Genomic DNA, 27864 nt, shown 5'->3' on the forward strand with positions numbered 1-27864 from the left:
CGTCCAATCCATTGTCAGAATCCGTTTGTTCCACCGAGTAAATTTTCCACATGCAAGGAATTTATCTTTGTCGGGAGGATTGGAGCTCTCTTTACAGAGAATCTGCACAAAAAAGGCTTATCATAAAAAATTATAGTAAAAAAAAAAAAAAAAGTCAATACACAGAAATAGCCAAAAATTCAGAAGACATTCAGAATAGGCAAATTAAAAAAAATTATACAGAATATACAAGGTGCGATTCTATGCACAGGATAAATTATTGGTATGGATATAAATAGTATAAATGATTATGACTATGTACTTACTAAATGATGAGTGCACACAGTGTTATACTAGTGTTATTATAACAATGTTGGTACATTGCACGTGGTCTCATAAGGCCTAATGGGATCTGATCATCGTGGTTTATCACAGATAAAAAGGGGCTTTTGACTGTGTAGCTTCTGTGACACAGTAACAATGGCCAAGGTCAGACAGAAAATCCCACGAGTGATTCTGTGACGATGAATGATGAAGGGTCGTGACAAAGAAAGATGTGTCTCTTGGTCTTAGTATTTATAGTGCATAGATAGGTGCTCGCAGGAGGAGCGGTGGATAGCGCTCGCCAGGGACGATGTCTCCGTCCCTATTAGAGACACCAACGCCAATGTCATATGAGACACAGGAATAAGCATGAACCACCCCATCAAACACAAGTACTACAACTGAACATTAAACCTATTACAATTCCATAGCAATCAAGTGGATTCACATCTCAGAAGCCTTTGAATAAGTTGCGCTAAAACATCAGAAGATCAAATTAGTTGGTGGCCGACATGTTACTTTCATCAGCGTCCAGCCCAGCAACTATGCTCTATTGAACTTCATTGATAACCACGTGTTTGTGTGTCAACCTGATCGGCGAGAGAGCAAATCAATCACAATGGGAAGACCAACAAGCATAATGTTTCTTCCCATAATGCTTGTGACTGAGTGCCTTGAACACTATTGAAGACTGATCCCTGTTGGAGCACCAGTAGTAGACACTAGTCCCACAACTAGTGCTGTTCATTTAGACAAGAGCGTTTTAATAATATATAAAAAAAAAATAAAAAAAAAAAAAAAAAAAAAGTAATCAAGCAACTCAGTCACACCGTTGAAACAGACATAACCCTCCGTGACAAAAAAATAAATAAAAAATAAATAATACAGCAGCAAATCGGTCAAATTTCTTACATATCCAACATGTTGGATATGGCTGCCGGTACTAAGAAGCGATTCTTTCTGATGCAGATCCCTACTCTCAGCCTGGTTTCGGTCTTGGTGATATTTAATACTAGTATTGGTCCATTTCCACTAGCTTTAGCTCCATGTCTGGCGAGTTTTGTTCCCCCCCTGTGAGGAAGTCAACAACCTCGAAAGTAAAGACGCCCTGATCTGAATGTATCTATCTAGGACATTGTCTCAATCAAATAATGCCCGCGGCAGTATTCAGTGCATTTCATTTAAGAAATATACCCATTTAAGGTTCATCCACTTAATAACCTGCTATTCTAAAGCAAGAAAGAGGTGCTAACAGAGCAGCATATTTCCTCAGGGACAAACATAGCAAAAATCAATCTCCAAAGGAATATTAAGTCAGTCACAGACGGTAACACATATGTGGTAGTACTGCTAGTTAAACAATAACTCCAAGGTCAGCACTTCTCAGGAAAGCACTGTTGGCGCACATTATCGGCTGACTAGAAGGGCACTTTGATGGCTGATGGAAAGCAAATCTCACAATCTCTGCACGAGGAGACAAGAGGAGAGAAGTCAAACAGATCGAGTGCGTGTCAATGACCTAGAACTATTGACAGCCAACGCCTCGACATAAAGTAAAAAAAAAGTATACCGCGGCCCTCGTATTTCCTGTTTGGCTACAAAAATCCCGCGTGTCCTGTGAATAGCACGTGGCATTATCCTTGGCACAACCCTCCGTTTTAAACCGCCGGATTACCGCGGATTCACAAGGTTCGCTACTTTCATACGCCTCGTGCTCAAGAGCCGCCTTTCAGGTTGTTTATGTCCTCTCACCCTGAGCAATGAAGTTCTTCTCAAACTTCTGCAGGAACTCGAGATAGAGCAGGTCATCCGGGGTGAGGGCCTCCTCTCCAACCACGGCCTTCATGGCCTGCACGTCCTTACCGATGGCGTAGCAGGCGTACTGGGGAGATTGGAGGAAAACACGGTAAACCACACTAGGGTACACCACAAAAGGAGGCCTGTAAAATAAGATGCAGTGGTTCGCAAGGACACAAGTACAATACAACAAAACCGTCCCTGCTTAGTCCAAAACGAAAATAATAATAAAAAGAAAAAAAGCTACAAGGTTTGATGATTACTCAGCTTTTGACAATATGAATTAAAGTAGTCTACTGGTTGATCATGAATATACAGTAGGTTCATAAAAAAAAGGAAAAAACAGAATAAATAAATAAAATGAAAAAGCCAAGATGAAAGAAAAAATAACAACGTTCCCAATGTTACCAGCTGGTTGGAGACATCAGCGTGGTCTTTCCTGGTCATGCCCTCGCCGATGGCAGATTTCATCAGACGGGACAGGGAGGGCAGCACGTTGATCGGGGGGTAGATCTGGAAGGAAGGTAGCACATGATTCAACTACGGGTAAACCACACCCAGTCAGCTCTATAAGCAAAGTGCAGAATTGCGGAACGCATAACCGATATCCATAAGTGTAGCGTTTAAAAGGGTTGAAAATAATGTACTGAAGCTAATCAGTCTTGTAGGAGGCATGGCGAGGGGGTTTTGGCTCAACGTGTTCTTCCACGTTGAGTGAAAGCCAATCAGTTTCTGGCCCAGAGTAAAAAAATAAAAAATTAAAAAAAAAAAAATAAATAACAAAAGAAAAGGGCTTTTATGGACAATACCTGTCTGTTGTGGAGCTGTCTGTCCACGTACACCTGTCCCTCAGTGATGTATCCAGTGAGATCGGGAATGGGATGAGTGATGTCTGTTAAAACAAAGATGACTAAGTTCAACACATTGTAGTATCTTTGTCACACATTTATACTTTTGGTTTGTTTTCTATTTGGTCAGATTTGGTTTCACACTGCGACACAGACCTGGGGGGGGGGGCGCAAGGCTGGAAATGTTCACGCCAAAGATTTCATTTATTGGTTATTTTGGTGCGCACCCCGAGTGCGATTATTTCGTTCACGCCTGCCCAGACGAAGCCCACCGAGGAGGCAAATGCACCAGGGTTCCATTTAAACGGACGCAACACTGCATATGTGAGCAGGCAGTGTTCGAGTCTGTCTCCATGAGTCTGTAAGAGGAGACGGTGTGGCCTCACTTTGTGAAAAGAGAGGTGCTCTGGTATGGCTATTACCGATATGCAGACAGCTAAGGGCGCTTACAAACTCGTTTGGAGCAGTCGAGTCGGAAACTGGAGTGCTTTCTCCCCGAGATCAGCTTGTTTGACCATGAGAAGACAGCAATCACACTTGGTTCCCAAACGTACTCCGGGCCGGGTCGCTTGCAGTGAGAGAAGGCACAACTCTATCAAGCGGAACAACTCGCTCGCGCAATGCATCATGTGACTCTCCTTATTAGAGAGAAAAAAAACAATACAAAAAACAATGATATACAACCCAAAGAATGGCTACAAAAACATTGACCAATGATATACGCCGTTTACATCGGGAAAGGTCTTTCAACCGTCAGACAATCGGACCCAATGAGAGAACAGTTTAATAGTGTGCAGAGTTTGTTTACAAGCTTTGGTCCGTTGTATAATGTTGCCTGTGAACGCAAAGAGAAACCAGGGGCGATTCAGAACAACTGAACCACAGGCATGAGAGCGCCCTGATGTCACGGACACACTACACAACTTTCTGTCTTGCGATCAGGAGTCTTGCACGCTACATGACTGGTCGGCAACAGGCATTCGCACATTAAAAGATCTTTCACCGGGAGGAATCGTTGGGTCTCCAAACGTTTTGTTATGAAACCACACGCGAGAAGTGACAGAAAAATGATGCAATACCGGGCATGGGACAGGATTTATTTTCTTCCAAAATGGACGTCGGCAAGAAACGAGCAGTCCAAGTTTTTTGATTAGTTATAATAACAAAGAATAAAAATATATATATCAAAAAAAATTATATATTATTATTATTATTATTATTATTATTATTATTATTATTATTAATGGATTCGTTGTTTGGTCCATAAAATGTCAGAAAAAGGTGAAAAATGTTGATCGCTGTTTCTTTATAAAATATCTTGTAGCCATGTGGCAGTTCTCATGCTGCTTGTATTTCTGGCTGCTGCTCCAGTCCACTTCCATCTCTCCTTCTCGACTACTCCCCTCTGCCTCACCCCGTGCCTGCTCTCATTGGCTGAAGCTCATTGCACGGCTCGCCGACAGGACAAGATATTTAGCCTCCTTTAATATTTCTCGGATGTCTGCGAGGCGTTGGTGAGCTCTCAGATCACGTCTTTAACAGTTGACACAACGGTGATAGTCGCTCATCGGTGCGAGCTCCAATTGGACTGCGATCTGGGGCATCGGTCGGCGAGCTCCGATAAACTGTGCGCGAGTGGGAAATCAGGCCAGAATCACAGAGTTTGAACTGGCCATAAGCCAAACTTCTTATGATGACACCTGTGAAACGCATGCATGGATGCACTGACCATCGTTGGGCATGGTGAGGATGGGGATCTGGGTAATGGAGCCGTTCCTGCCCTCCACTCGCCCGGCACGCTCATAGATGGTGGCCAAATCAGTGTACATGTATCCAGGGAAGCCACGGCGTCCCGGCACCTCCTCTCTGGCAGCTGACACCTATTTTTTGGAAAAATGGGTGGTGGTGGAGGGGCGGCAGAAGAAAAGGAACACTCAAGTCTTTTGCAAGGTAAAGTTTGCAGGGTTGGAGCAGAGATCTTTTCAAAACAGTCTTGAAAAGAATACAGGATTTTGAATTGCAACCAAAGTCTGTCAATTACCCCACACCTTACCGGTCTAAGATGAAAACTATCTTACGAGAAAAAATAAATTACGTTGGAGAGTCAAGAAGGGATATGGAATGAGTTTAAGTGGGGCAGAAGAGGTTGCTCAGGAGGTAGAGTGGGTCTGTCTAGTACTCCGAAGGTTGCTGGTTAAATCCACAGCTCCTCCTGTTAGCATGCTGTAGTGTCCTTGAGCAAGACACTTAACAACTACAGTAATTGCTCCTGATAGCTGCGTCCAGATAGCTGCGTCCATCGGCGTATGAATAATTGCAAATCACTTTAGACAAAAGCGTCTGATAAATGATGATGTGAACAAAAATTGTTAAAACTGCATCAATGTTTTACAGAGGAGGCAAAAAACACAAACATGTTTAGGGCTGGCCCCCTGAAAGTCGACGAGTGGAATCATCGGTTCCACTGAGATTCTTCAAGTCGAGCAGCGAAGCTGAGCAGTCGAGCTCCAAATAAAACAACATAAACCGTGTGGGGACGGGGCGACGGAGGAACGGGGCAGGACTCGTAGACTCTAAGATTATTTTCTGCGTAGAACGCATGGAGAGGGGGCGACCGGGGAGAGGTTCACGGAGAAAGTGTCCCCGTTACGCACAGTTATGTTCCGTACGCAGACCTAAAATAAAACTACCTACATCTACAATAACACCACCGATTAGTCCAATATTCAGCCAATATAAAACCGAGTCGACTGACAAAACTCTAAGTCGGGTACAGCCTGTAACAAGTTAGAATTGCTTCTATTTCCAATATGCATGAAAAAAAAAAGACAAAAACACATGAGTCCGGTGAATTCAGAGCGGGACAAAAGAAAGCACATCCTTGGCTCGAGAGGTTGGTGCATCAGAGCAAACACTTGTGAGCTGTAAATTCAATGCAAAACTCAACCTTCAAACGCATGAATAGAAACAGAAGTTAAAGTTAAAGTTAAATGTTAATGCCCTCCCTAGAAGTGGCGCAAAAACACCAATGAGTCTAAGGTGACTTTTTATCATCGCAGCACATACGCACCAAGGTTATGGTCGGCTCTTTCACGTGCCCATGAACCATTTAAAACTTGCCTCGTGCTACCTGGCATATTTAGAAAGCGAAACGTGCGGCATGAAGGAAATTACCGAGGCATAAAGGAGAGAGCCGAGAAAGCCTGACACCTCGTCACAAACAGAAAATGAAAGCAGGGCGGCGAGGTGAAAAAGCCCTCAGCCTTTAAAGGAGAGATGAGAAGAATAATGAAGTTAAGGTATTTCCTGAGACGCTGAAGGACTCTTTCAGCAAAGGACACTAGACATTACCGAGTCTATTGCTCCGTCTGCAAACACCTTAACAGATATATGGCGCTGGCACTGTGTCATATGTGGAAGCTAATTATGCATCACATTTTCTCAACGCCGCTGAGCTGCACTGAGTTGCTCTCAGCACAATAAAGATAGACTGGAAAGGACTCTAGAGTTTACGCTCTCTTATGCCTTATGATGGAGAAGAAAACAAAAATATATTAAAAAAAAAAAAAAAAAAAATCCTCTTTATGCTGTAGGTAATATCCTGTTTAATAATGGGCATTTCATGTGTAACTTCTGTTAAACAAGTATTAAAACGACTCAGATTGTGATTTAAATAAATGTAACAATAATAATGGTTTCACATGTTTTGATTGTTTTCTTTCCACGAGTAGCTGCTTGTTTTATTTATGGTGTTACTGAAATTTTTTGTAATATTTATTTTAGGTTGAGGAAGAAAAGGTTCCAGAGTCTCTGCCCTGGGCTAATATATTTAGACGGTGATGTTTAGTGGTTTGAATGTTATGGGAAACAGATGTCATCTTAAAAAAAAAAAAAAAAAAAAAAGGTTTTGGGAGTCATTTGTCTCATATGATCAGTTTTGTGAGCATGTTTGTTTTATTCATTGTTTTGTTCAAGCACGATAGTGGACTTGAATTAAAAAAACAAAAAAGAATGCAAGCCTTCTCAGTTTTACCTCTCTCAGAGCCTCAGCGTAGGAGCTCATGTCTGTCAGGATGACCAGGACGTGTTTCTCACACTGGTAGGCCAGGTATTCAGCCGTGGTCAGTGCCAGGCGCGGGGTGATTATGCGCTCAATGCTGGTTGGTGGAGAACACAAGTTAGTTCCCTCAACAGATGCAAAAAAACATAATTGAACAGGCTTCCTATACCGCAATCATCAAATGTGGCCAAGTCCGTGATTCCTAACAGTAAAACGCACAGATTTAGGATCACTGTGCATAGTTTGACATTTCTTCCAGTGTTTACGGACTCTTACGTTGGGTCGTTGGCCAGATTCAAGAACAAGCAGACGTTGTCCATGGAGCCGTTTTCTTCAAAGTCTGACTTGAAAAAGCGTGCAGTCTCCATGTTGACCTGAGGAAAAAAGAAAAAAAAAAGAATCTATACAGGTAAGAATAGTCAGGCACCAGAGGAGGACCATGAAGCATTCCTGCAAAAAAAGCCTTTGTTATGCCTTCGTTATGCCCACCTCCTACATGGAACAAAAGAAACCACTGCACCATCAGTGTGGACACGCCCCCCAAAATAGTCAGCATGGCAAAAGTTATTCTTCGGTCTCAAACCATAATACTCTGAGTCGTCTTTGACTGCTGTTCAGATGCTGTGCTTTCACTTGCCCGCTGCTATCGAAAGGAATTCATTCATAATCAGATTGTCCTTTTCAAGAACAACCTTTATAAAGAGGACCTATTATTCTCCTTTTTACACAACTTAAGAATAAAGATTCAAGATGTTTATTCATTACATACATACTTCTATACATATATGCAGTGAAATGTCAATGATATGCTGTGAAATGTCATTAATATAGGTATCTGAGGTCCCCAAAACATGTTTCTGGAGTTTTTTTTCCTGAAAATACCACTGAGATTATGCATTCTAAACATGCCTCTAAATCCATCAGGCTCTTGACGTGTCCATCGTGTAACCGTCCCGAGGCCCCAAGTTCTGAGCCAATGGGGTTTTGGGCAGAAGTTCCAGGTTCTGTGAAGCCATCGGGTATGAGCTTTACTCCGGATTGTGTTGTATTTCTCTGTACATTTTTACTGATTTCACTAAAATCTGTTTCTGATCAAATCTGTGGTGAGGAAATAACTAATCCAGTTGCTGAAACTCCACTCAAATTAGATCTACCAGGCCTAATTTAAAAGTTTTTTCCGGCTTTCACCGCAGCACGGAGCTATGAGCAGCGGGCATCGGGGCTTCAATCACGGTATCATCGTAACATCGGAAAATAAAATAAATACATCTACATTTTGGATGTAGAAAAGCTGAGCAGATCGTGCACCACAGCCTTCAGTGCAGTCCACCTCCCACCGCCGACACACACTCACAAACACAAAGAAACACAGCAAATACTTACATTTCCCTGGTCCACAGTTTTGTCACGGACAGTCTTAATTCCTCTTTAAAAAGCTCTGTGGTGGTCTCTGCAGCCAACAACAGAGCAGTTTCCATGCTTAGCTCTTAGCGTCGATGCTAGTTGGTCTGGTCACACTCCAGCTCCAGTCCTTATTCTACTGAAGTGACTTATATTACCGAAATGACTTGTATGAGGGCAGGAAAGCTGAACGGCTCATTTCAGGACATGTTTTCTGAACTGACAACTCACAAAAAAAAAAAAAAAACTGACTGGGTTGTCTTATTTCACAGTTTGTGTGAACAAGCACTGAAAAGGTGAGTTTTCCATAATAGGTCCCCTTTAACATCTATAACCATTGAGCCTTGTCAAAATCCGTATTCAAACTGGTATTCCAATATGGAGTGGATTTACACTACCCTGCTAGTCTTACCACGATGACGTGCAAATTGGCAGGGAAGTGTGGGTGGGGGATTATGGTTCCGGAACAAGAGCAGAGGTAAGTGTGTGCATGTGTTAAACATTAATGTGTAAAAATTGGGCATTAGAATAGACAAGAGGAGCAGCTGAGAGGAAGAGAATTTGATACTGCCGCTCTGAACTGAGTGTTAAAGGGCTCCCTGAATTAGTGAGCCGCTGCCAGAGGGATCTGCTCAGAGATGCGGAAGTAACAAGCGGCAACAAGGAGTTAAGTCACCTGGTGAATGAGAAATGGTGGCGGAGGCGCAGTGTCACATCAAGGTTAAGAGGGTTGGATTAGTGACACCAACGCGATAGAAAGGAGAAAAAAAATAAAGTTTTTTTTTTTTTTTTTCCTCCTTATAACCTACCCCCATGGCTGCAAAGACGATGGCAAAGTTCTCGGCGCTGTAGTCCATCACGTCCTTGGACTTCTGCACCAAGCCGGCCTGGCGACAGATCTGCGCTGCAATCTAAACGGAGGCAAAAGACAAGAGGGTCAGACGACGACATGCTTGAGACTGGCTTACACGTTTTAAACATGTTTGGCTCATGAGAAAGTTTAAGACTTTTTAAAGATCTTATTAATGGACATATCAGGAAATTGTGGTTAGGATCCTAAAATGCATTAAAACATGGAGTGTTTACTGCCGTTCAGGGATGATATCCGTATCGTCCCTTTTCTGAATTGAGCTGTGTGCAAATTGGACTTTTAAGAAGAAAATAAAAGGAAATTCAAGGCCTTTTTTTTTCCCTTTTTCTTTTTATTATAAACATTTTTTATATATTTTTTATAACCAGCAAATTATTTGTTTGGTTTGTGATGCCAAAAGTGAACAATTAAGCACTTTGATTAGTACTGTGTGAGGGTGAAATTGTATAAATAAGTTGAACATTTACTCTGCAACTCATCCGTAACAGACGGGGGAATTTTCACGCTTATCACTTGATTTAACAGCCTCTGTCTGCTGATTGGGGGCTGACCTCTGCTTGCACCCTGAGCTTAGACACCTGCACCATAGAGAGGACTGCCCATGACCTCCATGACATCTGCTTAATTAAAAGAGGCGCACACTTTTTTTTTTTTTTTTTAAACACCATCTCAGCGGCATGGCGAGTGAATGGACATCATTAGGTGGACACGGCATACTTACTTTGGCTGCTCTTACAGTGGGAAGGGGATGGGATTCGGTGCCTACAACCCACCCAAGACCCCAATTTTTTTTTTTTTTTTTTTTCTCCATCACACCTGCTTAAACCCGAGAAGGAGAATGGTTTTGACAGGATTTTTATTTTATAGCCCCTTCCCTAACATGGAATCCGTAACATTGCTGGATTAAAAAAAAAATAAAATCAGGCTCAGTGCTGCGGTGCAGCCGGTGGGCAAGCGAAGCGATTGTGCCCAATCACACTGCACCCTTAACTCTTTAAGACACGTCTAGAGGTCTGAGTGGCATTTTTAAGAAGAGAAAGAATAAAATTGAAGAATATAAAGACCTGTCCCCATAGAAATTGGATGCCTTTCAGTTTATTGTCATTGCAGTCAAGCTCGTTTTTGTTTTTTTCTTCCCAAAAGCAAATCAATTTTGAAATATTTGCATGAAATAAATATTCGTAAAAACCCCCTACTTTACAGAAACGTAACTGCTTCCATTCCCACATCCTGCCATTCACAGCTGTTCCAGCAATTTGCCGGAAAATACTACTACGGAAATACTACTTCGAGAGTTAGCAAATTTAGGTAACGACTTTCACGGAACATCGACACCGGCTCCCATTCCCACATGGCGCCAACACGGAACATTGCCAGAAGATTTAAGGCTTTCAGTGCAAGTGGAAAAGGGGCTTATTTTACAAACAGCACATACTTAACGCTCCAAGAATGACATAAATAAGACACAAAATTGTGAATAATTTGGCATGCATAAATATAGACACACCAATCGCAAAGTACAAAGGTCATTAAAGAAAAAAAAAAAAATTCACAGCTAAAAAAAAGTAGTACTTAATTAAATGTAAATGTAGTCATCATCATCATCATCATCAAGAGACGACGATCTGGTCCTAGTTTCGTTAAATAAAAAAGAAATATCGCAATCTTTGGGTACTTTAATTCTGAGAGAGACTAGAAAACATGGAGGGATCCACCATTTGGTACAAAAGCTGAAGTTGTATCACAGCCGCTTTTGAACCTACTTTACATGTTTAAATGCATTATCTTCAAGGTTTTTTTTGTCTTTTTCATCATAAAGGACGGTGTAATGGGACACAAAAACAATCAAGCAAATTTTCTTGTTTAATGTTGCGTAAAGTCAAATTGGTTATTGATTGGTCAGATGTGTTTATACCAGGCAAAACTTTGGGGGGGTGCGATTGACCTTGCTGTACCACCTTAAGCTTTGACAGCCAAATGTACTGGGTCATCTTAATGTTATATCAGAACCATTTTTCTAATCAATATGGCTGCCATCTCAGCCATGTTGGTCTTGCTACGGCATTGTGTGTCCCTCATTATTCTTTCTTCTAGCTCTCTCATGGTTTGATACCAGAACCTGTACGATCAAACAAAAGTAAATGCAAATGTCTAATGTCACATTTCAACGGTCAATAGGATTTTCAGTACAGAGAACGTGAGAATATGGTTCTGGCATTGAGGCAGATAACAGCATTCAGATTTTGCCCTTGAGAAGTGTAGAATAAATGGTTGAAGGAGTGAGGAGACAGATGGGAGGGTGGGTGGGTGGGTGTGTGTGTGTGTGTGTGTGTGTGTGTGTGTGTGTGTCTGTGTGTGTGTGTGTGTGTGTGTGTCTGTGTGGTTAAACCGAGGCCTCCAAATTCCCTTCCAAACTGAAGGGGATCAGGAATGGCAAACATCCCCGTAGTCTAGATCTCAAGATTGTACTGCAGCACTCTGCAGCATTGAATTGACGAACAATTTTGTTCTCCCTTAATAAAAATATGTTTCCTCTATGACCACTCGTACCTTCCTTACAACCCTACAACTGTCATATTATTAAATTACCTCCTTGATACATACGTTTCTTAAGCTCATTGTATCTAGACGGCAACAATAGACCCTTCCCATTCATAAAGTAAAACCTAATCTTTCCACTCAACCCACATACAATTTTCAGTGCTACACAATTATCTCTGAGAGCAGCTAAAAAAGGAAATCTTAATGGAGTTGGGACACCCTTGGCAGAATCAAGGTATTAGGGATGCTAATTTAGATTTTTTTTTCCAGATTGATAGCCGACCTTTGTTAACTGATCATTAACCGTTATCAGACAAGATTACAATGTACTATTTAGAATGGAGGAATGTAAAAAAAAAAAATCCATATTGTGATAATGGCAATACTCCGACTTGTTGAGGGCGTGAGGGATGGGCATGTGTACTGGATTTGGATGTCAGTATTGGTTCAACGTATAGAGTAATCGCATTTTTACTAAAGGGTGCACACAAGTAGGTTGGAGGAAAACGATCACAGTATAAATAATATATAATTCAGTCACACAGCGTTTATTCATTATAAAATGTTTATTACAAAAATAGCATTCTAATTTCGTTACTCTTTTTCGTTTTGGGACAGGACCTCACCCGGCCGGGGGCTGCATAAGCTGTCCTCTTATATGCCGGAAAGAAAAGGCACATGTGGTTGCACCTGTTGCCCCCATGAGTTGTATTTTAAAAATATACTGTATAACCTATTTTTATATTACCATGCAACTTTTTTTTTTTTTTTTTTTTACTTACTTAAAAATAATAATATATATATATATATATATATATATATATAATTTTTTTTAGCTGTTTAACTCAATTGGTCAAAATTCATATTGTCAGTTCACAGTTAAACGGTTAATTGTTAACATCCTGAAAAGGTACAGTATAGCAATACGTTACTGGGAGAAGTTTTGCTCTTGCATGATCTAACATCCATTTGAATTCCATGTGCCAACAATGAGAGGAAGCAGAACTCAGACTGCTGTCATTTGATGCCGATTCAAACAAAGGACAGGGAAGTACGTGGCTTAAGAATGTGTTCAACTCTTCCATTGGCTGGCGGAAAGAGAAATAAAAACTCAAGATTTCACATGTTGAAATCGTAAGCTTGCAGATGTGTCTAGTAAATGATAAAACATTCCAAAATTATTCAATGGTATTGTTGAGACATTTAAATGGGATTATAGGTTAACTATAATAATAATAATAATAATAATCGACTTAATGAGCTCAGGATTGAGCTGTGGACTGCTTTGAATTGAGAGTTCACCCTAGACAGAAAGGGAACGGTCTTCTGGTCCATTTCCCCTTCTGACAGACATGGCAACCCATTTCAGTAACCCACAAGGTATGTTCAGTCAGTTAAATTAAGAGTTAAGAAAGTCCAAACCCACATAAATGGTACAGAGGCAATCAACAAAGCTTAGTGAAGAGCAGGATTGTGATATCACAAAATTGACAAATCCTGAATCCAGGTGGAATTTTCATTTGTGTTAAACCATAGATGATATAAGCGAGCACACGGGCCATACTCGCTTAACACAATGACAGAATATGAGGACTAAAAATTCATCACTTATCATTACGGATATTTCAAGCCGGAACTAATGTTTTAGACCGAAATGACAGTGAATTGACACCTCCACCTTTATTTAGAAATGTGGGATTTGATCAATTGATGCGATTTTGTAGCCATATGGTCAGCCAATGGTCATGGATTTCAGCATGGAGTTCCTGCTCAGTTATTGGTACATGCAATCCAATACATGCAGCAATAATAGCAGCTTTCTAAAAACTTTTATTTTTGGTGGGATCGAAGTCTGGCTGTTCTTTGAATTTATTCAACGAGTTAGAACGCATCCTGACCGGCTGGAAACAATGACGCCCTTCCCACAGCACCAAACAGGGGAGAAGCCCCACGCTCGGCACCGGGCTCCTCAAGTCACTCCAGCATCGCACCAAGCCGGTCCCCGCTCCCAACCGCCGAAGGACCAGTGCACCACACTCCGTTCCGGCCGGTGCGCGCCATGCTGCTTCTGCCGTAGTGTTGGGTCGTTCATGGATGATCCGATTCTTTTGAAAGGCTCAAAATACCCTTTTTTTTTTTTCAAGTTTTACAGTTTTAGGTCGTTGTTTGTTTAAGTAGCTGTCCTCCGTTACTGTTTTATTCCAAATCACACTGGAACCATGACACGCCCCTTTTATGACGAGTTTGTGACATTTCTCCTGTCTAATCTAACTGTCAATCGCTTATTTTTAGCGGGTTTAAAAAAACCCACGTAAACCCGCTAATTTTGATGTGAAAACGGCAAATGTTGTACAGGCAAAACATGAAAAGGAATTGGACAAAAGTGTCTGCTCAATGACAATGTAATAGTCACAGGGGCACACCTCATTGTGGGGAAGGCCAGCAGCAGAAAAGATGGGGATCTTCTGCCCTCTGGCAATGCTGTTCATGCCGTCGATGGCTGAGATGCCGGTCTGGATCATCTCCTCTGGGTAAATGCGGCACTGAGGATTGATGGGCTGCCCTATGGAACGCACCACAGGAAAGATTGTTGGATGCTTGTGAAGGACAGACATTTTTCCGAAGGGCCTGTGAGCGAACCCAGCGAGCACAAAAGGCCAACATGCATTCCATAAGTACTGTTCACGCCGTCCATTGTGGTAAGATTGTAAGGTCAATGCTTAAGGCAAAAGTGTCTCGACGGAAGTGATGTGGCTTTCGCACAATGCTTTTAAAATGCGTTTCCTATTCTTTGTGATTGTAAAGCCGTATAAATGGATTGTCTACATTCTCCGGAAGTGGGGGGAGGATGCAAGAACAACAATCAGCAGCCACGATGAAAGCCTGGAGCTGGTGAGCTTTGGGAACTGTTGTCAGAAATGATTGAAGTGGAACACTGCAATGACTCTTGCAGGCATTTCCCTTCTTCATTGAGAAAGATTAAATTGTGAGAACAAATTAAATACTTAATTAACACTATAAGCTTATTTCTATACGCGTCAAAATTACCTTTACCAGACCAATTCCATTTGACAATAGTGTACTTGAGTACAACAACACTTTCCTACTAAAGGAGATGCAGAAGTGCTTACAGAGCAAAGGACAGCATTTTCCCAACATACCCATTGTTATTTTTAATATAAAAAAAAAACTCCACACCTCGAAGATCAAATCAGTCATTAAGAAAAGCACGTTTTCTATAACTCATCATTTTGGGTCGTGTTGGCTTCCATCACAGATTTCATTTCTTTGTGCCAAGAAAAATGAAAGATCGTACCCATGATGTCCAAGTAGTCCTCAGCCAGAACCGTGGGCCCGCGGTCAATAGGCTTCCCTGATCCATTAAAAACACGCCCTGGAAAGAAAAGTTGGTCTTGTTTTATTCAATACCTGTCCATCTAATCTTCTAACTGTCTAATCTAACTTCTAACTATGAAGTAAGGAATCTCTGTATGTCTGTATGTATGTCCTTCGATTATCTTGACAACCATTGCTGGGGACCCAAAGACATGCAGGGTCGAATTTGGCGCAATTTCAATGCACGTTACATACAATGTTAATACATTTTCAATAAACACCGTGCGGCTCTGCCACTGAGTGACAAAGAGTGTCTTTCCAAGGTGCATGACCTTTAACGGTAGTTGCACCTTCCATTGTGGAACACAGGACTGAATCATTGACTCTTTTTTTTTTAACCTGTGCTGTCAGCATGCTGGGCATACAACAACGAGTATTTGTATGCCATTGCATCTAGGACAGAGTTAGTCTGCAAGTGAAGTTCAAGTTCTCAACCTGCAATGCAACTCTTTATTCATTCTTAAGTCATCAAGAACTGCTGCAATAACTCTGTCCTGTCGACGACCTGTAGGGTGACTGGAGCACAGTTTTTGGTTATAAAGAACCACCACCAACCCTCCTCTTTGGAGAACTATTAATCATGTTTGGGTCTATAAACAACTGATCACTACTCCAAGACGGGGAGAATCACCACAGGTGAGACAATTAGACATAGAACCAAACAACATTTACACAAAAACATAAACATTGGACGACAACATGTATTGAAAAACAGTTGATTAGGTCCAGAAAAACTGAAACTACAACTGGTCACGTGGCCTCTTCCTGTCATAGTTATGGCAACAAATGAGGGAGGAAAGGAGAAGAATGCAACCAGGAGGGTGCTGGGGTACACTCTAAGCAGGTGTGATGGTGTGTGTGTGTGTGTGTGATGGGACTGCCTGTCTGTGTGTGTGTGTGTGTGTGTGTGTGTGTGTGTGTGTGTGTGTGTGTGTGTGTGTGTGTGTGTGTGTGCACGCGCCATTGACATTTTGTTAAACTGTGACATTAAAATGTCTTAGAAAGTCTTACATTTTGAACAGGCATGCACTAGCTTAATAAATGGCAAATGTTTCATGCATGGTCAAGATGACATCGAGGCTCAATAAAAAACAAGAAAATCCACCAAATTCATTAGATGATACTAATTAATTAATCATTTATTAGAAGAGGATTTCACCACCCCCCATTGGCGGCCTTCACCACCGAATGTGCATTAATATCGTAGCCACCCGGCATGTCTCACCTAGCATGTCCTCAGACACAGGCGTGCGCAGGATGTCACCGGTGAATTCGCACGCCGTCTTCTTGGCATCGATACCCGAGGTTCCCTCGAACACCTGGGAATGGACAGAAATAAATAAAATCCCTGTGGCGACGTAAAAAGCCAAGCTGTTAAGGAAGTTCCTTCAAACCACTGCGCTTACCTGGACTACTGCCTTGGTCCCAATCACCTCCAAGACCTGCCCACTCCTCTTGGTGCCGTCAGGCAGGGTCAGGTGCACGATCTCAGCGTACCGTGGGAACTAGTTTATTAAGATGAGAATATGACGAACAGTGGAACATCATTTTCAAACTCGAAGCAGTGAAAAGCTATTTAAAGCCTAGCTCTCAATTAAATCACTGTAGCAAGGCACCAGCGACATGCTCAGGTGACTTACACAAACGGGATTATTGGGGGGAAAACAAAGACGGTTAAGTAATAAACAATTTTAATATATGAGTATATTAATATATGACTATAGAAATGAGTCAAAAATGTGTGTATGGTGTGTGTATGATGAGTCAAAAATGTGTAAATATAAATTAGTCAAGAGATGGGGTTTTAAAATGCATGAAGGCCGTAGGTCTGAAGCCCACTTGTCAGTCCCACCTTCACATTGTCCAGAATCACCAGAGGTCCATTCACGCCAGACACCGTAGAGTAAGCTGAAACAAAGAGATAGGGACTCCATTTAAACATTCCATTTCAAAAAGGCCACAGTCAAGCATTGCTGAGAAATAAAGGCGTATTAACAGTATTTCCCCTTCGCCCCTTCACATGAAAACCATCAGTCAACATTGTAATAAGTGGCCTTCCTTACGGACTTCATGTTGATAATCAGACGCTGACCTTTTGTGGGGATATTTAAATTGCTTTTATGCACTTCCATGCGCAAATGTCATGGGAAGGCAAATGTCAGGAAAAACCATACATGAGATGCACTTTGTACATCGGGGCTACCGATTGAAGAGTCACATCCTGGCTCAAAGCCGTCATAACAAACGAAGGTGAGTGGAATTAACCTGAAGCATACACTTCAAAGCACAATTGAGAAATATTAAGGGAAAATTGGTACACCACTGGTGACTTTGCTTATTCGTCAATTAGAATAAATGAAAGGCATTTCTCTGCCGGAATATTCTCTTTTATTGCTTAAATGGGTGTTTATTTCATGTCCGTTTGAATAACAGATCCCATCTAGTCCTGGCAGCAAGAGGCGTTCCCACATACATTTCAAAGGCTCCCACAAACGGCCATACAACCAAGACAAATTATCACAAGAACGCCTTGCAAGAGATCAATCAATTCAATATTGTTTTTGTAAATAAGATTTGCAGTTTAAATGGCAATGTGCAATATAGGGACAAATTTCATTCAAGGTTTAAAACAAAACTGAAATGCTATTATTTTTAGAGAAAAAAAAAACGAAAGAAAAAAAAAAAAGGGGCACTGATGTGTTTGGATGCAGACGGTATAAACTTCTCAGGTTTGTGTGGCCAAACAAATTCTGTGAAGGGCCTGCTCCTAAAAAACTATGGTTTCTAATTTCATGAACGTCCAGGGTCTCTGCTTCTGCAAAGACAAGGAGGAGAACACCAGCTTGGGGTTCTGGAGGTACGGCATTGTTATCGCCAGGTCGTCCATCATGCTCTAGGGATTTTGTGTGAACCATCAATCTCGGGGCTGATATCAAAGGCCTAAGGAAATTAGAGTGGACCGGTTCTAACACAGGGCACTACTATAGCTTGGTGGGGTGCCTCCACTATGCCTTTAATTAGGCAGAGGCCAACAAAATAACCCGTCAATGTGCTGCAGCCCAGGAGCCATTTCCCACACACACCTGCATTTCACCCCTTATTAGCCAGACAGGCTGTAAGAGAGAAAGGGGGGGAAAGCAGAGAAGGACTGAGAGATACTCTGTGTGAGAAAGGGAGAAAAGAAAGATGGTTCATTGTGATGATTCTCACACGCACACCGCCCCCAACACACACCCCTCCACACGCACACACCCCCCAACACACACCCACACCCACACACACCATCTTATCTCAATTCTTGCCTCAGGTGAAAGAATCTGAACAAAAGACGTTACTCCTTGAGTAAACCTCTGTTGGATTGGCTAGAACCTGGGTGGGGATGGGGGTCTGCACTTTTTTCAAACAATCTCGATGTTGGTTCCATCTCAGAGATCCAGTCACTGAGATTAGAGATGTGGGTTAATGAGTCATCCAGCGTGGTTTAACATTGCGCTAACCCACTGAGCTGGGACAGCCCACACACAGCTTTACTAAAACGATCCTTGAATAAACTACAAATAAAGACCCCCCCCCCCCAAAAAAAACCACCTCTTTTACAAGCAGAATTGAGTGTCAGTCTCCACTGTCAATAACTAAAGCCCCTTTCACACACAGTTCCCGGTAAATTACTGGGATAACCTTTCTGGCACCGCTAGTGATTTTCACTACGTATACACACATGCAGCTACATTCCGTAACATTTCCGTTGTGCCCCATGATCATTTTCAAAGTGTCTACACTCTCTGCCTCCAGAGAAGGATGGTTCTCCACCCGTTCAACCTCTCCCTGTCCACTTGTTCCCTTTCCGGCTAAACACATCTGTGCGGGAAGGGGGTCTGCCCATCGTTCCGACACCCCATTATTCAGAAACCCCAATAGTCCGATAAATGCACCATTGTACCCAGGAAAGTCCGATGAAGTCATTCTGCATAAGTATTAGCCATGTACTTCTGTTTGTTTGACAAACGATGGAAGATTCAGTGTGAACAATGGACAGATGAAAAAAGAAAAATTAATTTAGAGTGGATTCATTTCGTTAGAATCTTATTTGGAATGTTTGTTTAAATGATATGTAACCTAATTTATTAACTAGTTACACATAATACAGAAGCACATGGCTAATTGTTATGCAGAATGAGGTCATCAGACCTCCCTGGGTGCAATGGGACATTTTACAGACTATTGTGGTTTTGGAACTGCACCGCAACCCTCACTGTAATAGACAGGTCTAGGGTCTGAGTGGCATTTTTAAGAAGTAAAAGAATAAAATTTAAGAATATAAAGCCCTTCATCGTAGCGACTGGATGTGTTTATCGTCTTTGCAGCTGAGCTCCACAGTTCTGACTCGCCATTTTTCCGAATGTTTTTTTTTTATCTGCCCGAAAACAAATCAATTTTGAAATATTTGTACAAAATAAGTATTCGTAGAAACCCACTGCTTTGCCCATGCAGGATTCGGCCCCATCCCTACTTCACGTGCTTGTTCCGGCAACATCACTGCTTCCATTCACACAGCTGTACCGGCATTTTCCCGGAAATTATACTAGGTCTTGAGGTTGGAAATTGCCGCACCAGAATTCCGGAATATTGATCCCTGCTCCCATTCACACATGACCCCATGCAGGAACAGTTCCGAAACATTGCTGGGAAAGACTGCATAATGTGAAAGAGGCTTCAGGTTAATCGCACTCTCCAGCTTTGTCTGAGACGATCACTAATAACAAAACCTACAGTCTTACATGAGGGTGACAACACTCTTGTTTCTAGCAGTGCCGGAAAGATTATCCCAGTAATTTAGCGAGAACTATGTGTGAAAAGGGCTTTTGTGTAATTTTTTGTGTCTTTATACCCTTAACCTGAGTCAAATCTTCTTATCCAAATATAAGGCTACACCTTCATTCAAACACACTTTTTGACATTTTAGCATATGATTGAGACATTTTGAACATGTTTTTGTGGTACAGCCTTTTCCCACCACAAATTGCAAAGTCTGCATCGTTTGTCATGTTCATGAATGGACTTAGTGACAATTAGCAAACAAACTCTGTAGATCTCCAAAGACATACATACACCTATTTACCAAATGCTGATAATGATGATGCAGGGAAAATTGCGGCAGTCTAATTACACAGCAGCCTCTTACAAATCCATAACTCCACGGCACTCTAATGGGGGATATTTTGAGATATAACAGTAATGGAAGATGTCAATGTAATCAAATGAAATGTGAAGTGACTTCTGCAGTCCTTACTCACTTTCATAAAAATATAGGATAAGCCAATCATGCTACGGTCAACGAAGTAAAAGCACCACAGGGTTTAGGACTAAAGCAATTGGGACAAAAACACCAGAATGGGTTTCGAGCCTGGGTCAGATATAATGCCATGCTGTAAATACTGAGCAATGCGGTGCCACATCCTCATAGCCAGGGATAGTGTTGCCCACTTCTTTCTACCTACTGCTAAAATGTATTTGCTTGCTCATTTCACAAGATAATGATTACTCAATAGGCTATACATTTATACAGTGTGAAGTAGCAACATTTCCCATTAGGCTTAAAAAACCCCAGAATAAATAAATAAATAAATAAATAAATAAATAAATAAATAAATAAATAAATAAATAAATAAATAAACAAACTTTCTCCGCCCCTCTTTTGCTACTTCAGCTTAAGTGCGGCAGTCCCCTGGCTTGGCATGCAACGGCAGTGTGGGTCACCCTGCGGCCTGTTCAGCTGCCAAAGCCCTTTGTGTACAAAGATGTTAATTGGTCCTAATCCGCCACTAGAAGCTGTTTTGGTAGCCTGACCTCGCACCCTGAAGGACACCTTGGTGTGAAATACTAAAGGGCCCATTCAAGTGCCAGAGAAAAGAGGCACAGAGCATTCCAACACAATTCAATTTTGTAGCTGAAAGGGGGTGGGGGGTGGGGGTTGGGGGGGGGGGGACTGTAGGGTCAGAACTGGGATGGAGATTGGGGGGATGGGGGCATTATCATTCTGATGGTGAATGAGCAGTACAAGTAGTAGTAGCGGTGATGTGCAGGCTCACAATAACATAACTTAGCCCCATCAACAAGGACGAACATAGAATTCCCACAGACACGTGTGAATGCTAATTTCATACAAATCTGTAACCTCCAAAAAATTAAAATCCTGACTCAACCGCCAACGTGACCAAATTAAACGCAAGGGGCAGATACTTTACATTACATTGCATTTAGCAGACGCTTTTATCCAAAGCGACTTACAATTATTCAAACACCGACGGACGCAGCCATCGAACCAGCAACCTTTAGATCACTAGACCACCAGCTCTACCGCCTGAGCTACCACCCCCTACACCCCCTACCCCCATACTTCGGCCTCTGAAGTTTAACTACCCATACAACTGACCAGGTCTGTGTAAATAATACCATATTTACACCAAAATAAGCAGGTATACCCAGGTTATTATAATTTTTTTTAAACAAGGGTAAACCTGCTAAAATGCAATTTTTTCCTGGTGTGTCATGTGGTTCCGGCTCATCACCTAGCGAGACTGTCCCCTACGTTCCTACAAAAGAGCCATTCAAAAGAATCGGGTAGTTTGTATATCTATACTGGATCACTGAAGCCTTCAGCGTCGGGAACCAGCGTCTTCGAACCACGGGAGCGGAGACGCTACCGTGGTTCGAAGACCGGCTTGGGATGGTGCTGGAGTGACTCGGAGCCCAGTGGGAAGCGTGGGGGTTCTCCACTGTGGTTCCCACGGAGCGATCCCCACACTCATTTCATGGCCCCACTTGCAGGGGAAAGAAAATCATTACATTCTGATATTAGATTTCGAAATCGGATATGAAATGACCGAATGGTACACGGATATTCCTGTCTGTCTATACGCCAACGTCCGGAACTTCAACGTGTGTCGCATCGCACGGATAAAGGTGCCAAAATTAGAGTGTCTCCCTGGATGTTGTGCTTACAACAGAGCCGATGAAAACCTGGGTCCATTGCAGGGTCATTTGACCCAGGACTGTAACCTTTCCTCACTAATGACAAATGCCTAATGTTAGCGGGTGTTACCGGGTTCTTGGCACAGTTGGAAAGGGGTACAATCTGCTTTTAGGGGAAACTGTGTAAATGGCAGGTCCACATCAACAAAACAAAAAGCTGACATTCATTTTGGACAAAAAGAAAAGAAAAGAAAAACAAATCCGGAGGTATAATTGCACAGTAAAGTCAAATTACAAACTTCTTGAAAAACTTCATATAATTTTGACTGCCCTTGGGCTTGGCAAAATGTCTTAGTAGTTAAAAGTTTGAATTCAACACACCCTGTGAAAATATGTGAACATCTTAACACAACTGATGTACTCAAACATTAATAAAACGGTTACTTGTTTCATGAACAGATGAAAGATCTTCTGAAAAATAAAATGAATAGTACATCTGAACAACAATTCTGAGTTAAATGAAGTTGAGGTGACCTTCAACACAAAACACAGGGAAACTAAGGTTAGAACAAGCATAGGAGCATCAAGGACCACATGGTTCTGTAAAATGAAAACATGTATTTTGGTACAAGGACGCCAGCCATTATGTTTCGATAAACTGAGAAACTAAACAACTTGGCCTATTTTTCTACGATTTCTATTGTGTTCACTGGGGGAAATTGTCAGTTTTATATAAAAATTTTAACCTTTTGATAATTATTATTAGTTTTGTTTTTGTTTTTGTTAAATATATAATTTATTTTTTACAAAAATAAAATTTGTCCTCTCAAGGTTTGTTTTTAAGCTCGCTATGGTTTTTGCACATTGCTGGACAAATGCTTCATCCTGCGCGAACATATTTAAAACATTCAGACAAGAAAAAGGTACGGTAAACAAAAATGAAGCTCAATTGATGTAATTGGTCATTATTCAATTTAACCAGCAAAATATTTGCTCGCTCCCGCTTACAGGAAATCCACCACATGCAGGTCTACATGGCAAAATTATTTAAATAAAATGCTGACGGCAGAAGCAAAAAGCTTGCCAGAGTTCTTCCTTTGACAAAAACATGCTTTTCCCACAATTAATTTTTAGCTACTTTGCCCAACACAAGCTGAGTTCTGACACCTTTTTTACCAGGAAAAAGCTCCTTTTAGTGATGACATAAAATGTGTAGTCTTTGTAACCCAGAAGGAACACAGGTAAGATTTGGAGAAAGTAGAAGGGGGAAGAAAAAAAAAAAAAAAAAAGTCTACCCCACGCTACTCAATTGATTGGGAGAGCGTGTAATCAGCCTTGAACCAGGAAAGGATTTGGCGAGAGTTAGAGAAGCCTCATGTAAGTGGGGCCTTTTTTTTTGTTTGCTGGCAGGGGGGCATCGAAGCAGGGCACCCCTGAACTTAAAGAGCGACAGGTGGTTTGCAGACAATGGCTTAAAACAAGACTGTTGACCGAATAGTTTACAGCCCTTTCTTGCAGGGGTGTGCATCTCTCCCTTATAAGACAAGCCGATATGCATCTAGACACATGGGCTACGATACTAATCAGGGACGACACATTTTAATACGGAACAATTCGCTGTGATTCGATGCGATGCAATCTGATACAGTTCTTAACATTTGTTTAATGCAGACATTCATTTTCCATTATAAATTAAAATAATGCAATTCTATAAAAGGTATTTTAAACAACTAACAATTACCGTTTTGTATTTTTGGCCATTTGTATAGAAATGATACATATTATATAGATATTGATGTACACCGCATTCCAAATTATTATGCAAATTGGATTTAAGTGTCAAACATTTAATTTTTTGTTTTTTAATTAAACTCATGGATGGTATTGTGTCTCAGGGCTCTTTGGATCACTGAACTCAATCTCAGACAACTGTGATAATTAGTTTGCCAGGTGAGCCCAATTAAAGGAAAACTACTTAAGAAGGACCTTCCACATTATTAAGCAGGCCACAGGTCTCAAGCAATATGGGAAAGAAAAAGGATCTCTGCTGCCGAAAAGCCTCAAATAGGGCAATGCCTTGGACAAGGTATGAAAACATTAGATATTTCAGGAAAATTAAGCGTGATCATGGTACTGTGAAGAGATTTGTGGCTGATTCAGAGAAAACGGGTTTGTGCAGATAAAGGCATAATGAGGAAGGTTTCTGCCAGACAAATTCATGGGATTAATGGAGCAGCTGCTAAAATTCCATTACAAAGCAGCAAACAGGTATTTGAAGCTGCTGGTGCCTCTGGAGTCCCGCGAACCTCAAGGTGTAGGATCCTCCAGAGGCTTGCAGTTGTGCATAAACCTACTATTGGGCCACCCCTAACCAATGCTCACAAGCAGAAACGGTTGCAGTGGGCCCAGAAATACATGAAGACTCATTTTCAAACAGTCTTGTTTACTGATGAGTGCCGTGCAACCCTGGATGGTCCGGATGGATGGAGTAGTGGATGGTTGGTGGATGGCGGCCACCATGTCCCAACAAGGCTGCGACGTCAGCAAGGAGGTGGTGGAGTCAGGTTTTGGGCCGGAATCATGGGGAGAGAGCTGGTAGGTCCCTTTAGGGTCCCTGAAGGTGTGAAAATGACCTCTGCAAAGTATATAGAGTTTCTGACTGACCACTTTCTTCCATGGTAAGAAAAGAAGAAACGTGCCTTCCGTAGCAAAATCATCTTCATCAATGACAATGCACCATCTCATGCTGCAAAGAATACCTCTGTCATTGGCTGCTATGGGTATAAAAGGAGAGAAACTCATGGTGTGGCCTCCATCCTCCCCTGACCTCAACCCTTCTGAGAACCTTTGGAGCATCCTCAAGCAAAAGATCTATGAGGGTGGGAGGCAGTTGGCATCATAACAGCAGCTCTGGGAGGCTACTCTGACATCCTGCAAAGAAATTCAAGCAGAAACTCTCGAAAAACTCAAATTATTATTCTCCTTTTGTCCCGACTTTTAATCTTTTTTTGGCGAGACAGTCGAAGAGAGAGCGATCGCGAGGGAGAGGTGTCCGGTTGTCGGTTCAACGGCGTGAAAGTGACATGACATGTAACGTTAGATCAGCGAGTCTTCCGCAGCAGCTTAGTTTATACTAAAGTAAAATTAGCCGCAAAGCTTCAGTCAACCAACTCGTAACTTCAGAATCTGGGCCATCGGCCGGTTCACGGTACATAGAGATTGATCCTGGGGTCCGCGTACCGAAGTAGATGCATCTTTAACGTCAAAACCTGTTTGGTACACCCCTACTTTCTTGTGACGATGCGCGATTTATCAATGTTTCTTACTCTAATGAACCAAGTTTGCTGTAGGGAGATGCTTAGCAGTCTCAATTTGGACGCAACACATTTGAAAAGCATTTTGTAAACATGCAACTTGAAAGAACGCCCCCCCTTTTTCACAGCAGGAGCATGCCCATCACTTCCACAATACATGCCAATGTCCAACCCCAAAAAGGGATTAGAGGATTAAATACATTTATTTAGATTCAAGAGACACGAGCAAAGAGTCACGAGAGCGGTATTGATACACAATATAAAGGCCATTGGGTTGACTGGGTATATTTGTTGATACAAAATGCCTCTCCAGTGCAATACACTTATAATAAAGAAACTTTCCTGATTGATAAATATTTTCATTGCTAAAAATGTGCGGGACCTGAGTCATGGTTATCTTGAAGATTATGTCTTACTATTGCAAAGTCCATATTATTACCATGAATAGCAGCCATGGGGATGGGGGCATTTAGTTAGACCAACATGGCGGTTTTTATTTTGGTCTAATGAAATCCCCTAAGAGGCATCTACAAATTAAACCATCTAAGATATTCTCTTTTGTTCTACGTTTTGTTCAGAGAGCATTTGTCTGCTGTGGCCGAGCACAAAAGATCGCTTTTCTTTGCCAATGCTGTCTGTATCGCCGTAGCCAGCTGTAGCAACCTAGCGTACTTCCCCCACCCAACTGTACTTGTATGAGGTATGTTACAGTGGTGAAGGAACTATGCCTGCATAATACAGGAAAAAATTTGACACTTACTATATATTTGTTTTCTGCGATATACGGTATAATGTGATGTGAAAAAATACAGGAATATTCACCAGGTAACTTGCATAGCTCTATTTGGAAGAATGAATCAATCTAGAATGACTGGGATGATTGACGAGAGTGCATCTGCAGATTATAAATAAATAATTGCTCATAAATGTTTTGGCTAACATTAGCAAGTCAATTCACATGTGATGAGCAATAATGTTCAATTAAGTTCACCCAGTTTGTTGCACATTGAACGTACATTAGGGAAATATTCCTGGTAACTGTGTGCCAATTGTGCGGCGTAGACGTACTGGGGCATTTCCCTCTGCTCCGGTGCTACACTGTGTGTACAAGGGAGCCTTTGACCAGAATGTCCAGTAATTCCGATAAAACAGATGTGGCGATGAAAGTGGGAAATAAACCCGACCACCACTGACCGAATGTCCTCTAGTGCAGGGGTTCCCAAACACTGAGTCAGGCATTTGCTATTGAACCGTGAGAACACGGGCGGGTTTTTTCAGGAGCAATCTGCAATCTGCTCCGCAGCAGCAGGAAACTGAGGTAAAAGACATCTAGAGCTTCTTTTTATTGTCATCTTTTTATTTGCTCTGTTTGGAGAAATGTTCACTCTGATTATAGCTGCGGAACTGTGCGTAAAGGCCGCCCCGCCTCGAGTTAATTTGCCTTGCTTGACATCGCACGTCCTGCGATGTGACTTGTGCATAGAAGGAAACCAAGAAAGAGGTGGGCTGCTGCATCTGTGAAAGCCAAACACAGCTGGCAAAGAGGAGCTGCTAAGACCCAATACTCTCAGTGGCCGCTGGTGTTTGTTCAACTCGTCCAGCAATAAACAAAAATAAATAATAATAAGTCATTGTGATGGAATTTAACTCGTCAAATTTTCCTATAAAGTGTGGTGTACATTTCCTGTGCTTGGGTGTCTTGGCCTCTTTTCAATGCTGCTGACGGCAGCTAGTTATGCCATGGGCACACTACGCGACTTTCAAAGCCGTCAGATCGCAGTACAGTTCACACTACGCAAGTTTCTGACTTGTGATCGGGAATCTTGCACACTACATGACTGATCGGCAAAAGAGGGTCACATATTACAAGATCTTTCACCAGGAGGAATCCTTGACGAGTCTGTCTGGTCTCCAAACGACGTTTTGTCACAAAAACACACAAGAATCGATACCGGAAATGATGCGATACCAAAATTAATTTCATAGATTCTTGATCACTGAAAAAACAAAACAAAAGCAGAATTAAAATAAGAAATACATTTAAAACTAAGATAAGTAAAGTAACATAGGTATGTAGTGTATTTCTGGCGCTGATTTGTGCACTCCCGCCTCTCCTTCTCGACTCTTCCCTCGCCCCTCACTCAGTGTCTGCTCTCATTGGCTGCAGCTCGTGCATCACTCCCGAATTTAACCCGACACAAGAAGGTATTAAACCTGCTTGATATCTCGCCGACATCTGTGAGCCATCGGCAAGCAGTGGGATTGTGTCGTGAGCAGTTTACACCACACACTCATCACTCACGGGAGCGCGCTATGATTTGCCTCCGATGAGGGGCTTTGCTCAGCAATCTCCAAAAACTT

General features: G+C 41.8%; 1 protein-coding gene across 1 annotated transcript in view; it reads right to left on the reverse strand.

Annotated features, from left to right (window-relative positions):
• atp6v1ba (ATPase, H+ transporting, lysosomal, V1 subunit B, member a) overlaps positions 1-27864 on the reverse strand; it is a 34578-nt gene that overhangs the window by 1267 nt on the left and 5447 nt on the right. The window contains exons 2-13 of the mRNA XM_080016879.1: positions 17070-17125; positions 16624-16722; positions 16443-16536; positions 15138-15215; positions 14245-14384; positions 9219-9320; positions 7285-7382; positions 6982-7105; positions 4678-4828; positions 2910-2992; positions 2509-2613; positions 2056-2185 (exon numbers count right to left, since the gene is read on the reverse strand). Coding sequence (XP_079873005.1) covers positions 2056-2185; positions 2509-2613; positions 2910-2992; positions 4678-4828; positions 6982-7105; positions 7285-7382; positions 9219-9320; positions 14245-14384; positions 15138-15215; positions 16443-16536; positions 16624-16722; positions 17070-17125 — 1260 coding nt within the window. The remainder of the gene's footprint in view (positions 1-2055; positions 2186-2508; positions 2614-2909; positions 2993-4677; positions 4829-6981; positions 7106-7284; positions 7383-9218; positions 9321-14244; positions 14385-15137; positions 15216-16442; positions 16537-16623; positions 16723-17069; positions 17126-27864) is intronic.

This window comes from Zeus faber, assembly GCF_960531495.2.
Source record: "Zeus faber genome assembly, chromosome: 16".
NCBI classification, from domain to species: Eukaryota; Metazoa; Chordata; class Actinopteri; order Zeiformes; family Zeidae; genus Zeus; species Zeus faber.